Genomic DNA, 13,634 nt, shown 5'->3' with positions numbered 1-13,634 from the left:
CCCCGGGCTGCAGGCGGCGCTAAACCGCTGCGCCACGGGGCTGCCCCCTACTTTGTTTTTTATACAGTACACTAAATAGATTTTTTTTTTCTTGGAGCATAACTAATTTGGTACTGTCATTCAAAGGTCTGTGACTATTATTTGTTTTGAGATTTCTCCGTCTGGGTCTGGTGTGGTTTAGTGGTGAGTCACTTTCAAATATACTCCATGCTAGGAATACAAAGAGAATAAGGCTGATTTCTGCCTTCAAGAAGAAAGATTTTGGCCTAAAGGAAACATGTAAGCACCTAGCTGTCGCTCAGTACAAGAGGTGACAGGGATGACTGACAAGGGTGTTGGTAGAAGTTTCATCTTTCACGAAAGTAGTATTTGAACTTGGTCTTGAAATGTTGAAGGATGTGTAGGGGTTCACCAGATAGAGTAGAGGTGACAGATATTCAAGAAGGTGCAGTTCATATGCCTTCAAAACCTGAAGGAAGTGTCCTACTTTATCACAGATTAAGTGCTCTAATCCCCAAAGAATCATCCACCCCCGGAAATATCACCTCTTTACCTGTCTTGGTAAGATAGTTTACAGCAGAGGTGCTGAGCTCACCACGGCACAGCCCGCTGGGCCCCGTTCACACACCAGCGCCATCCGCAGCTAATGACTCCGTCTTAACGACTCTCTGCTCTGGGGCTTTGTCAGTCACCGCCAACCGAGGCAGAGAGAACACTGAAAGTTGTTCACCACCCACCGCCCCCCCTCTGAGGATTATTTTTTTTACTGTGAACCCCTCCATTAGCTGGAACTTTTAGGTAGCTGGTGTGGTCAGCCCTTGCTTTCAGTGCATGAGACAATGACAAACGGTGGCTCCTGAGTATTTATTGAAAAGAGCAAAGCCTACCGGGATGTTGCTGGGGCCTGGGTGCATTCCTCAGCCACCTCCTGTGGCAGCTCTGTGGCCCAAGGACAGACGGTCTTTGTAGAGCATGACTCAGGCACTATGCAGTGCTCCAAATAGCCAGGAAAAATTTGAGGGCACTCGGCAAGCTACACGTAGGCAAGAGAAGAGAAAATGTGTTCATGTATATATATTGGACATATATTAGACATATATAGGTCATATATATGATGCATAATAGATATTATATATAATATTTAGAATTCTTCCGAAATATTTTTATATACTAGGGGATCCCTGGGTGGCTCAGCGGTTGATTGTCTACCTTCAGCTCAGGGCGTGATCCAGGAGTCCCGGGATCGAGTCCCACATGGGGTGCCCTGCATCGAGCCTGCTTCTCCCTCTGCCTGTGTCTCTGCCTCTCTCTCTCTCTCTCTCTCTCTCTGTCTCTCATGAATAAATAAATGAAATGTTTTTAAAAATTGTATATACTGGGATCCCTGGGTGGTGCAGCGGTTTAGCGCCTGCCTTTGGCCCAGGGCGGGATCCTGGAGAACCGGGATGGAATCCCACATCGGGCTCCTGGTGCATGGAGCCTGCTTCTCCCTCTGCCTGTGTCTCTGCCTCTCTCTCTCTCTCTCTGTGACTATCATAAATAAATAAATAAATAAATAAATAAATAAATAAATAAATAAATAAATAAAATTGTATATACTATATATATTGGAAGTATGTATATGCACATATATATTTAGGAAGAATATATATTGTATATTATATATATTTGGAATTCCAAATATTACATAATGGATATAAAACATAGTATGTGTGTGTATATATGTATATATGTATATATATACACACATATATATATATTTAATAATTCCAATAAGGATCCAACAATAATGGAGGGGAGTGTCATTTGACCATAAGGTATACTAATTCTAAAAATTAAATGAAATTTTATACATTCTATATGCATATCATTATACTAAGGTTACTTAACACAGCACCTCATTATGTCAAGGTAATTGAGGTTTTGCCATGTAAATATGCAACATTGAACCGCTAATGCAGCCCTTGAAAATTTACCTTAATTAAAAAAAAAAAAAGTTCTCATTATCTGGGAATCATTACCTGCTGACGGAGGTTTCCAGTTGCCCTCAGATTCCCCACTACCTTTTCCTGGCCGGGCCTTCCCCTTCTGGCATTAAGGTTTTGGAACAACAGCCAGAGGGAAAGGAGTAGAAGACAGCTTGACAGAATCATTCCTGTGGTAGTTATATTAATGAATAAACTTGGAAAGACTTAGCCGACCGGCCTCGGCTCCTCCTCTCCTAGTACCCGGGCACCCAGAAAGCTGGTCCTGTGACTGTGCTTCCTGGGCCCAGGGCCTGGGGACCGGGAGGCCTGGGGGACAGCTCGGGGGGCCGAACGCGAGGCCCGAGGGCGCTGGGGCTTTCCGGGTGTCCTGGATGCCCCGTGCCACCGCTCGGACCCGCCCTCCACGCCGGCTCCAGGCCCCCGCTCCGTGACACCGCCTTTGCTTGGCGGGGGGGCGGTGGCAGAGCCTAAGCGACGGTCGGGTGGCCCGCCTGTGCCACGGCTCTTCCCCGGGGCCGGGAGGTCGCTCACGCCGCGCGCGGACTTGAGTGCGGCGCCGCCCGGCTCCGAGCCTGCGGGGATCCCAGGTCACCCGCTGCCCGCCCTGCGGCCCTGCCCGGCTCCGCCACCACCGCTCCTCCTCACACATGCAGAAGCTCTTGTGGGAACCATGTAGAAAGCATAAGCATTTTTACCCCAAAATGTCACAACTGGGAGAATCAGGACACTTAAGAGATACATATGGGGGCGCCTGGGTAGCTCAGGGGTTGGGCGTCTGCCTTCGGCTCAGGTCGTGATCCCGGGGTCTTGGGATCGAGTCCCACACCCGGCTCCCCGCAGGGAGCCTGCTTCTCCCTCTGCCTGTGTCTCTGCCTCTCTCTGGGTCTCTCAGGAATAAATAAATAAAATCTTTAAAAAAAAAAAAAGCAAAAAAAAAAAAAAAAAAAAAAAAAACAAGAGATGGGCAGCCCCGGTGGCGCAGCGGTTTAGCGCCGCCTGCAGCCCCGGGTGTGATCCTGAGACCCGGTATCGAGTCCCACGTCGGGCCTGCACGGAGCCTGCTTCTCCCTCTGCCTGTCTCTCTCTCTCTCTCTCTCTCTCTCTCTCTCTCTCTCTCCCAGAATAAATAAATCTTTAAAAAGAGAGAGAGAGAGATACGATAAGTTGGAAGTACTAGTGCTCGTTACACTTGTACCAGGGAGGGCCCTCGTCACCGTGGCCCAGGGGCGGGCAGCACGGCGCCAGAGCAAAGCCCCCCTCGGTCGCACCTCCCGTGAAATACACCGGACGCCCCGCGGGTCCCGGCGGCGGGGCCTGAGGTCCGGCTGGTGACCGGCGCCTGCCAGGAGCATTGAGCTTTGCACCTGGTGCGACCTGGGTTAGGGCCTCCAGGAATGGCCTGATCACCGAATACCGAGGGCTTTCTCCCAGCGTTTTTCGTCTTTTTAACAGCTTTATGGCAATGTATTACGAATCATAACAGCCCCTCATTTGGGGTACACAGTTCAGTGAGGTTCAGTGAATTTACACAGTTGTCCCACCACCAGTGCCATCCGGTTTCAGAATAGTTTCATGACCCAGGAGGGTTCCTCTGTGACCACTGCGGTCACCCACTCACGTTCCCATCCCAGGAAACCACTGACCTGCTTACTCCACAGTCTCCAAATGGAGTCAGACTCAGGTACGACTTCCTCCTCCTACCATAATGTTTCTGAGGTTCACCGTGCTGTAGCATTACCTTTACTCTTTTCCTTTTTATTATCGAGTCTATTTTGTTATTGAGCATATTACTGAGTGTATTTTACTTATCTGTTTGCCAGTCGATGGGACATTTGGATTTTTTCCACTTTTTAACTATTATGAATAATGCTGTTTAAAAATTCATTTATAAATCTCTGTGCGTACCTATGATTTCCTTTCACGTGAGTTGCTGCCTAGGAGTGGACTTGCTGGGTCCACTGGTAACCTTCTGGGTAAGAAACTGGTTCATGGTGTAAGATACGGGCCATGCTCCAAAAAGCAGTTGTACCCACTTTACATCTCCGCTAGCAATATGGGGGTTCCGGTTTCTCCCCATCCTACTGTCACTTGGTATTATTAGTCTTTATTTTAGCCATTCTACTGGGTATAAAGTGGTTCCGAGTTTTATGGCTATGTGATTCTCCAGGAGATAAGGAAGCAGATGGAGGTGAGGGTGACAATGGAAGTAAAGGGATTATTGAAAATCCGTTCCTCAGTATCATCCTGCTTTCCCATCTTAAGCCTATCCTCAGTACCCACAACATCTGCTTTCCTTAGAAATACTTGTTTAGAGATGCCTGGATGACTCAGCAGTTGAGCATCTGCCTTTGGCTCAGGTCGTGATCCCGGAGTCCTGGGATCGAGTCCCACATCCAGCTCCCTGCTGGGATCCTGCTTCTCCCTCTGCCTGTGTCTCTGCCTCCCTCTCTCTGTCTGTCATGAACAAATAAATAAAATATTTTTTTAAAAAAAGAAATACTTGTTTAAACTGCGAACATTCTTTTTTCCTCCACACATGGGCTGAAATATGATTCTAAAGTGCGGTAGTAGCTAGCTAGGCAAAGTAAAATCCATGGATGCGCTATTTAAGCCGTAATTTTAGCTAGTGTTAGGTAGATTTTTTACCTCCTCCTACACCACATTCTTTTATCAGAACTACTGACAAGAAACAGAATTGATTGGCTTAAATTTATCGCATCTTTCACTATTCTACCCACTGATGAAGGCTGTTATGTCATTCAAGTAGCTAAACAGCATGAAGAGGCAGCAAAAAAGCAGAGGAAAAGACCATTTATAATCCAAAAACTGAATAACCCTCACCAACCTAGGATCGTTCCTTGAGATGCAATTTGTGAAAGCTTCTCTTCACAAATATGTATAGTCATGTATTTTGCATATTTAGTATAATGTATAATATGTGGGCATCTGTTACGAATGAGCTTTTGTTAAACGTAATATCATTTACGATACTGAGACCACAGGTCATGCACTGTAATAGATCTTAAGTTTTATGATCTCAAAAGCTGAATGAAAATAAGGTGAAAAATACCCTCAAGAACCATAAATTTTCCACATAGTTAGCAAAATATAAGCCAAACCATGGCCTCTCCACTTCTTAAGATGCAGAGCATTTTTATGTATTAATAATACTGCAAAGAGATTTGCAGTTTTCAAATGCTTTTAGCTCATCATCACATTTCCAAGAATAACTTCAGATGTGGGATATAGCACATATTTCCCATTTTCTTTTGCAACAAATTTTTCCTTCAGTAATCCCAAAGATTGGGTTATTGAGCAAGGCGAACCAAATTTCTCCTATGAAAACCTAATTTGCAGCAAGCTGTACTTAAAAGTAACTTACAGAGAAATGAGTTAGGAACTGATTGGTTGGTTTGTTTGTTTTTTTTTAATCTTGTGGAGCAATGTTTATGTGAAAATATAATCAGAAAATTAGTACCTTCATCAAGAGGTAATTCAGAGAGCTTTACAAATAAACGTAAGATTCTCATTGATTACAAAAGAAGGCTTTCTACCTCCAGAACCCTTAAATGCTCAGAGGCAATTATGCCATTAAGGTCTCTCTTTCCATGCAGAGATTATCTCATTTCCTCATAATTAGTATTTCCTGTTTATTGAGACAGACCGTATTCAGAAAACACACATCTCCCCCATACCTCCTTCACTCACTGTCCTTTGCTCTCTCTGGGTCTGTGTGACTTGGAACATCTTTTCCTCCCCGTTAGCGTAGCACAGTTGTGTTTTGATGACATCTATTACACAAACCGCTACGAGCTGATTATTTAGTAGCAGTTTCTATGGAAAGTCTTAGCAGAAGAAAAAGAAAATCTGGAAAATCTATTCAGAGGGACTTTTTTTTTTTTTTTTTTAAATGAAGTGTTAGAGGTGAAGCGAAGGAGTTAGAGATGATAGGAGGTAAGTCAGGTTTCCATCATCCGTGGCAAGACTGTGTTAAAGGAATTAGCTGCTAGAGCTCAGAAAGAATGGAAAACTAGAATTGAAAGGAAAAGGCAATAGGACCTGGATGTTCTTTTCCTCTCCGCCTTTCAGAGATAGCTCCCCTACTTCGTTTGCTATCCACAGCAGAAGGGATCAGATTTGAGATTTTAGGGGCGGTCCTCTAAGAGGTGCTTGTGTGCTCCATGTCATGAGGAACTCCAGGATGCAGCAGCCCTGTTCTCTGACCTCCTGGGGCTTGCAGTTGGGTTGAACAGGCAAGACACAGAACCTGTAGAAAGAGCTAGCAGTACAAACCAGGGTATATATACCTAGTGTCAGCAGCCCAGGGCAGCCCTCAGATACTGGAGCAATTCAGAGAGAGAGGGTGCAGTAGTCCAAGGTGAGCAGGGAAAGCTTTAGATGGATCTTGACTTCATCCTTGCAACATTCTAATGAAAAGGAGAGCATGGCATTCGTATCCATATTCATAGAACACACAGAAGTGCTGTGTCTTTAAGCCAAGGGAAGGTATGTGGCACAGTTGGAGCCGTGAAGGAGATTTGGCTGGAGCAAAGGAAATTTTACATGAACAAAAGAGAGGGCTGGAGAAGTGAAAGGCATGGTTCTTGATCTAAAATAGACCCAGAGCTATCTATAATAACATATTTAAATAACAAAGATGATAGTAAAAATTTTGCTGATAGGTTTATTTAAGGATAGGGTAAAAAAGTTTAACGTTTCTGTTACACTTCAAAGAGAAATCATGCCTTAGCTCAATGCTTTGTGATTTCTGGAGCTTCCTAGTCATTCTCATTCAATCCACAGAAATCCCTTTTAGTCTTGGCATGCTGTGTAGACACGTAGATTGAGATGAATGGATGATAGATACATAGGTGGATGGAGAGAGGATGGATGGATACAGAAGGATGGATGATACATGGATACATACGCATATAGATAACTGACAGGCAGATACACACACCCATTTTTTAAATATTTTTTTCCATCTGCCGAATTGAGAGCCCTAGAGGACTGAATATTTTTTTCTTCTTTGTGGCTCACTAATTGTGTGACATGGTGGTTATATGTGAAAGACATCCAACAAATGTGTGTTGCCTAAGATCATTATTGTCCCTTTAATATCCCTCAACTTTAATATCGACTCAAAGACGTTAATGCTCACTTCCCTAGTTGGAAGAAGAATCAGGGGGAAAGCAAAATGTCATGATGTTCTGCTTCAGAGCGCCTGCTAGCCACCATATTATACCAGGCATGGGTTATTACAGCCCAAGAAACAGGAGAGAAAATGTCACAGGCAAAAATCAAATGCGAGTTCAAACAAAGATTTCCGGCATTGTGGGAGTTGGAATCGGATGACAACACAGGCACTTTTGCCTTGATGGCTTTCAGGTGGAAAGTGTTTAGAAATTACTACCAGGAAGGGGAGGTGGGGGGGAACCTTTCACATTTAATTGCAATTTTAGTTCTGCAGATGAGAACAACGCAGGTAAGCATCCACCTCAAATGGTGGATGCTTCCATTCTGGGCATTTAGGAACAACAATTCCTCGGAATGCTTGCAGTTTTGTTAGAAGAGGCCACTCTGCAGCCAGATGCACGCTCTAGACTTGGCGAGAGCCGCCCTCCTTAGTTGGCAAACATCTAGAAAAGGAAAAGGGAAATTATCTGCCCCGTTAAAATGAGAGGAGGGTTCCGAATGCAGAATAAAGCTGTTTCGTCCTAAATAGCATTTAAATAAAAATCCCTCTCTAAATAAAAAAGGGGCATCCCCTTGGTGGTGCTAAGGAGAAGTACTGGTGTGCCTGGCGCTGCTGCGTGCGTAATCCCTGGAGTGTTCGGCTACACGTGTTAGTTCACGTCTGTCAGCCAAGTCGCAGCTCCAAAATATAACACATGCAAAATGTGACACTGAGGAACATTATGAGAATTTGTGATTCTCCCTGGAGGACTTGGTCCAGCCAGCGATAAATGGATTGAGATTTCGTGCGGAACGTGGAGACAGACGGTCGCTACATGACTTTTCTTCGTAACTCGTGAGCATTGTCGCAGTTTTCTTCGGCGTTTTTTATATTGTGTCTATGCAAACATGGCCATGAAAATGGAAATTGTAGGATTATAGGATTTTTTTTTTTTTTTAGTACGTGGAATGTTTGCTATCCAGCACAGAAGCACAATCTGAATTTCCAACATTAAGGGGAATGGATAATAAAGTATGTCATGCTTCTCAAAAGCAATAATAGGGTAATATGGAGTTATTTAAAATGTCTACTGAGAGTTGGGTATGTAGGAAACTTTTAGCTTTAATATTGGGGGAAAAAATCAAGGTGAAAATTGTACATATGTTATGGCTACTGTGAAATATAATCATGGGGACAGAATGAAAGGAAGTGCATCTATACATTTATAGCCTATGAGGAAATCGTTCTCTTATTCGTTTTTCTGTATTTTCTGTCATAGAGAAGAAAACAGTATTTTTATTACAATCAAAACATTGTCTAATTTCTAAAAGCAAAGAAAAAACATGTTTAATTTACATTATATAATTATATTAATTATAACTATTATAATTAATATAAATTAATTTAACTTATATTAAATTTAAAAAGAAAAAAAGTAAGTCTAAGTATGCTTTCACTGGGGCCATGATATATATTATGACGTGAACCTATTCAGTGTGAAGGTAAATGTCATGCTATCATCTAGGAGAATTCCCATGACTAGACCCAGAAACGTAAAAGATGTAACATTACAGCATTGTCACTCCACAATATTGGTTTTTGAATTGAACTGAATTGGCTCAATACCTTAGAATGGCTAAATCCCCACTATATTACCATTACTTTACCCCCATTATCCTCATTGGGTTCCTTTTATAAGCTGTTCACTTCCACTCAAGCAATAATGAAAACCATACAGGAATCTTCTCTATCACAGTAACCATGGCACTGGCTTTTTGAAAACCAAAGGTTTGCAAACTTACTGATCATCACTTGGTGCTTGGGGTGATAGGATTCCACTATTACCCTGTCTGCTTACAATGACCAGATATTCAGTTGTTCTTACACAAGGCAAACCCAACTGCCTTTGGACTTGACTTTTCCATGATGACCAATCTTTCCTTGGAATCGTCTCTCTGTTACTGTCTTGCCAGTCGGATCTCTTATTGTCAACTTGGAGTTTTGCAGCCAAATGTCAGCCCCACTAGCACTCTAATATTAGCCAACTTGGACTGAATCTTGGGTAGATGCAGACTTCCAGTCCTCTATTTATGCATTGCACAAGCAGTTCTGCAAGGTACCCACCTGAGTTCTTCTGGCTTGCAGCTTTAACACTTGTATGAGCCTTGTCCAGAACGGAAGCTATATTATTTTAATGGTTTCAGATGATCGAAACCCAACATAGATATTTTGAACATGATACTTCAAAATAAAAACAGCACCATTTTTAAAAGCCTTGTAACACGTAACCAATAGTGTAGCTAAGGCCAAACGCTGTAGATGCTGGTAGCAAGAAGAGCATGATGAGTAGTAAAAGCAGGTGGACATCCTGGCCATGCTACCATTAGCGGTGGAACCTCAGACAAGTTACTCAGTATTTCTGCTTCAGGTTGCATCTCTAAAATAAGAGTGATAATGTTATTGTAAGGATTGAATGAGATATTTGCACACATGTAATGCACTTGGCACAGTTTCTGGCGCAACTAGAACATAGCCAGTGTTCAGTAAATGGTAATCATCAATATCTTCAGTAATATGGGATCATTTCTAATAAATAAGGACACTTACTCAAATGTTTTTGACACGAATCATCACTCTGTGTTAATTTCTTCACTCTGTGTATCTAGCTTTCTGTTTACCTGCTATAGCTTTGAATGTAGATCAGGTCTGAGGTGCCTTTGGTGCAAAAAGGTGGTTTTATTAAAGCACAGGGACAGGACCCCTGGGCAGAAAGTGCTGCACCAGGGTCATGAGGAGGGGCCCAGTATATACTTTCAAGTTGGGAGGGGTTAGGGAGAGCGTAAGCCTCCCAGATGTTTTGGAAGCAAGGTTTCCAGGATCCCAAGGGGGCTAGCAATTGTTAGGAAAGGTCATTTATTACTGTTTAGTAAACCCTCAGTCCTGAGACCCTTCATATGTGTATCGGTGGGGTCATATGCTTGGAGGCTGACTGCCAACGCATATCTTGGTGGGTAGAGATAAAGGAAGTTTCCAGAAGGATATGTTCAAATAGACTCACGTGGTCCTGGGGGCCGGGCTAAGATTGCCTTTTGCCCTTAGCAAAGTAGTATCATCGAGGCAGCTGAGTCCCTGGAGGAAGGTCACGCTGCTTGTTTCAAGGACTTGTCAGTGGGCTGTAGGTAGTAAGGACATTTAACAATCTTTCTTTGGCCTTGTTTCCTGTATTATACCTTCTTCCAGGTAGTTCTGTGGAAGAGGCAGCAGTGGAGATCCAGGGTAGAGGACTGTCTCAACGTACCTCCTCTTAGGGATTAGCATGCATTCTTTTCGATTAGGTCCTAGTATTAAACTAATAGCTAGACACTAGACCCATTCCTACCAGTACCTGTCCCGTCAATGGGAGTTTTTCCAAGGTCAGCCAGATCTCTGCCTGCAAACACCAGCCAACTTGTGCGACGTGACTAACTCTCTCAAACCCACTAAGTCCCTGTCTCTCTGGGTTAGGATTTCCATGCATCTTTAGAGCCCACGAACAAATAAGCACACCAGGAAGATTCTCTCTTCTCTCTGCTGGTTATTCTTACAGTCTCACCCTTCATTTTCCCAACAACACGGGGATTGGCATTGACTCCCTTGTGTCATAGGTGAGAAAGCTGAGATGGGAAGGTACCTCACCCCAAATGAAGTCATGGGAGAGTAAACCAAAGGCAGTAGTGGAGGTTATGCCAGCTTAGTCTTTCCAGTTGTTAGTTAGTGCCAGTTATTTGTCAGAATAATTTTGAAGGTCTTTATTATTATAAAAACCATTTCTTAGCAGGACCCAGGGGCCCATGGTTGCAGCCTGAGCATCAGGTCAAATTAGCTACTGGGAGGAAGGCAGTGGGGATTTTATGGAAGGAAATTATATTCAATAGAAGCCTTTTGGCAAGGTAATTGAGAGTAAGAATAAAAGGGAATGAGAAAATGTAGTGTTTTTTAGATTTGCAAATACATTTGAAAAGGTGAATGTGGTGTTTTTCTGAAATGGAGAAATTCCTTGATCTTGATGCTTTAAAAAAAAAAAAAGAAAAGAAAGGAACAATGCAAAAATATCAGGGCATTTCTCTGGATCGTATAAACAATGCTGCCTGCAAGTCACGGGCATTGGAACCGTACTTGTTGAGCCTATTTATAAATCATCTGAGGAGTATATGGTGAAATCCCAGATTTGTGAAACCTGCTAAACTCCTCCAGATAGGGAAACGCCAAGCTGGCTAATATAAATGCAGAAAGACAACACAGGGTTACAGGAGTAGGGCTTCTGCACGGACAACCATAGGGTAAGGAATACAAACCATCCTTCCAAGATTAAAGGGCTTTGAATCCTCCCCTATGTCAGTGTAGATTTTCGTCCCTAGTTATTCCTGCTGCCGCTAAAAGGACAGCCAGAAATCAGGAGCGCTTAGAAAGGGACATTTAAGCAGGGGCATTAAAAGCAGAAAATCGCATCCTGCTCAAATGTAAAGCCATGGTTCACTCGTACCTGCAATGTTGTGAGCAATTTGTTCGACGATCTTTAAGCAGTTGTGATAGGGCCGGAGAAGGGGACAGCGACTGAAATGATCTGTGGGGGAATGGAAAGGAGCTATGGTATGGAGGTGAACCGCAAAGATGAGGACGCGTCAGCCTGGCAAGGTGAAGGTCTACAAAATCATAGGGAAATGGTACCTGTGGATGCTCACCTGGATTAACATTTGCCAACCCTGTTATCGACAGACACGGGTCAGAGAGTGGGTATGAAAGGAGTAGAGCATACTGCTGGTTTGAAATCTGAATCAATTGAGGCAGAAAGGCCAATGGGCTTCTGACAAACAGGCAATTCAGAATTCAAGGTGGCATGGGATGAATGCCAAAGAAATGCCTCTCTCTCCCCTTTAAAACTTGAAAAGAGAGATTTTTCTTTTTTTAAATCACTTATACAGTGGAGAGTATACTTTAGGAACCAGTAGCCCAAGAGTCCCAGTTCTGCCCTAGAACTAACTACACATGGGCAACGAAAAGGTTAAAGCATTTCTTATGAATGGATTTACAACATGTTGTTGTAGAAGTCAGTAATATTTGGAGACATGCCCAAACTTTGCAGTTTACTTGGGAGTAAAACAGGTTTAGGAATCTAGCAACCCTGATTCAAATCCCAAAGCTACCACGTACCGGCCCTCAGATAGGCTACTTAACCACCCTGAACTTCAGGCTCCTCTTCTGTGAAGCAGGAAGAACCCCTTTCCAGAGAAGGATGTTGGGATGGTGGAAAGCAGGTTGCAAGGGGTGGGGACTGAGGCTCTCTTCAAGTCTTGGTTCCCTTTGTCATCTCTTCTAGGAAGTGCCCTTTGAAATCCCGTCCCAGGGAGACCCTGAGTCTTCCCCCAGGTGGGCAGTGCTTGCTTCTAACCCTACTCTGCTACTTCTATCTACATGAACTTCAATCTTTCATATTCATTGAGCCCCTATTATTTCAAGAGTTGCTTTGAGCATTGGGGAAATCATAATGATGCGGATAGACCAGGCCCTGCTTGCAGGGAGCTTACCTGGGGGAGAGAGGCGTGTATACACACACGCGTGCGCACACAGACACTGGTCCTATAAACAAAGTCATGTCAGAAAATGACAAAAAGAGGATCACAGGGTAGAGTATGACGGGGGTTTGAGGACGTGGTTCTCTCAGCGAGGTGGGGGAGAAGGCTTTTGTGAGGAGACAACACTTGAGCTCCAGAGGGATGAGAAGGCGTCATTTGCAAATCTTGAGGGGGGCATTCCAGGTAAAAAGGGAGAGAGGCCCCAAGACAAGGATGAGTAAGGAACAGAGAAGGCCAGTGTGAGCATCCTGAATGGAGGGACACAGAAAGAGGCAGAGGGCATCCAGTCCTGTTGGGCCTTGGGGCCGGTCAGGACCCCGATTTTATTTTAAGAGAATGGGAAGCTATTGGAGCATTTTCGGCTAGTAAGGCATAAGACTTGACTTGTCCTTTGGAAAGAGCTGTAGTTGCTGGGTGGAGAACCCAGTGCTAGGGCAGCTCGAGTGAAAGGAGCACCGTCCCTACCCCATTGCCCCTCTGGACTCGGCCTGTGCCATTCCCATCTTTCCAGAGTCAAGGGCCCACTCTAATTTCATGCCACATCTCTCATGGGGTGGAGGTAACTGCACAAATCCCTTCACTCTCTCTTCTTTTAGGGCATGTGAAATTTTTTTTCTCTCAAATGAAGTATTTAACCCAAATATATGTCGTTTCAGGTTTTAAAAATCAATTTGATTGGCCACAGGAAACGTATTTTGGCATCTCTGGGAGACAGGCTGCACGACGATCCACCACAGAAGCCCCCTCGGTCCATCACCCTCAGGGTAAGTGCCCCGCTAGTTCGTTTTGTTCTCCACTCTTATCCTCAAAAATTATTTTGTGCAATAAAATAAAATGACCGAAGCAATGGATCAGGAG

General features: G+C 43.8%; 1 protein-coding gene across 22 annotated transcripts in view; it reads left to right on the top strand.

The window, feature by feature from the left end:
- The window catches only part of ANKS1B (ankyrin repeat and sterile alpha motif domain containing 1B), a 1,057,476-nt gene that overhangs the window by 962,948 nt on the left and 80,894 nt on the right, over positions 1–13,634 (top strand). For all 22 annotated transcript variants that reach the window (XM_038558749.1, XM_038558744.1, XM_038558739.1 and 19 more), the window contains one exon: positions 13,433–13,540. In XM_038558749.1, the coding sequence (XP_038414677.1) occupies positions 13,433–13,540 (108 nt within the window). The remainder of the gene's footprint in view (positions 1–13,432; positions 13,541–13,634) is intronic.

The sequence above is a fragment of the Canis lupus genome, chromosome 15 (genome assembly GCF_011100685.1).
Source record: "Canis lupus familiaris isolate Mischka breed German Shepherd chromosome 15, alternate assembly UU_Cfam_GSD_1.0, whole genome shotgun sequence".
Taxonomy (NCBI): Eukaryota; Metazoa; Chordata; class Mammalia; order Carnivora; family Canidae; genus Canis; species Canis lupus.
This window is presented reverse-complemented; position numbering and strand designations above follow the sequence as displayed.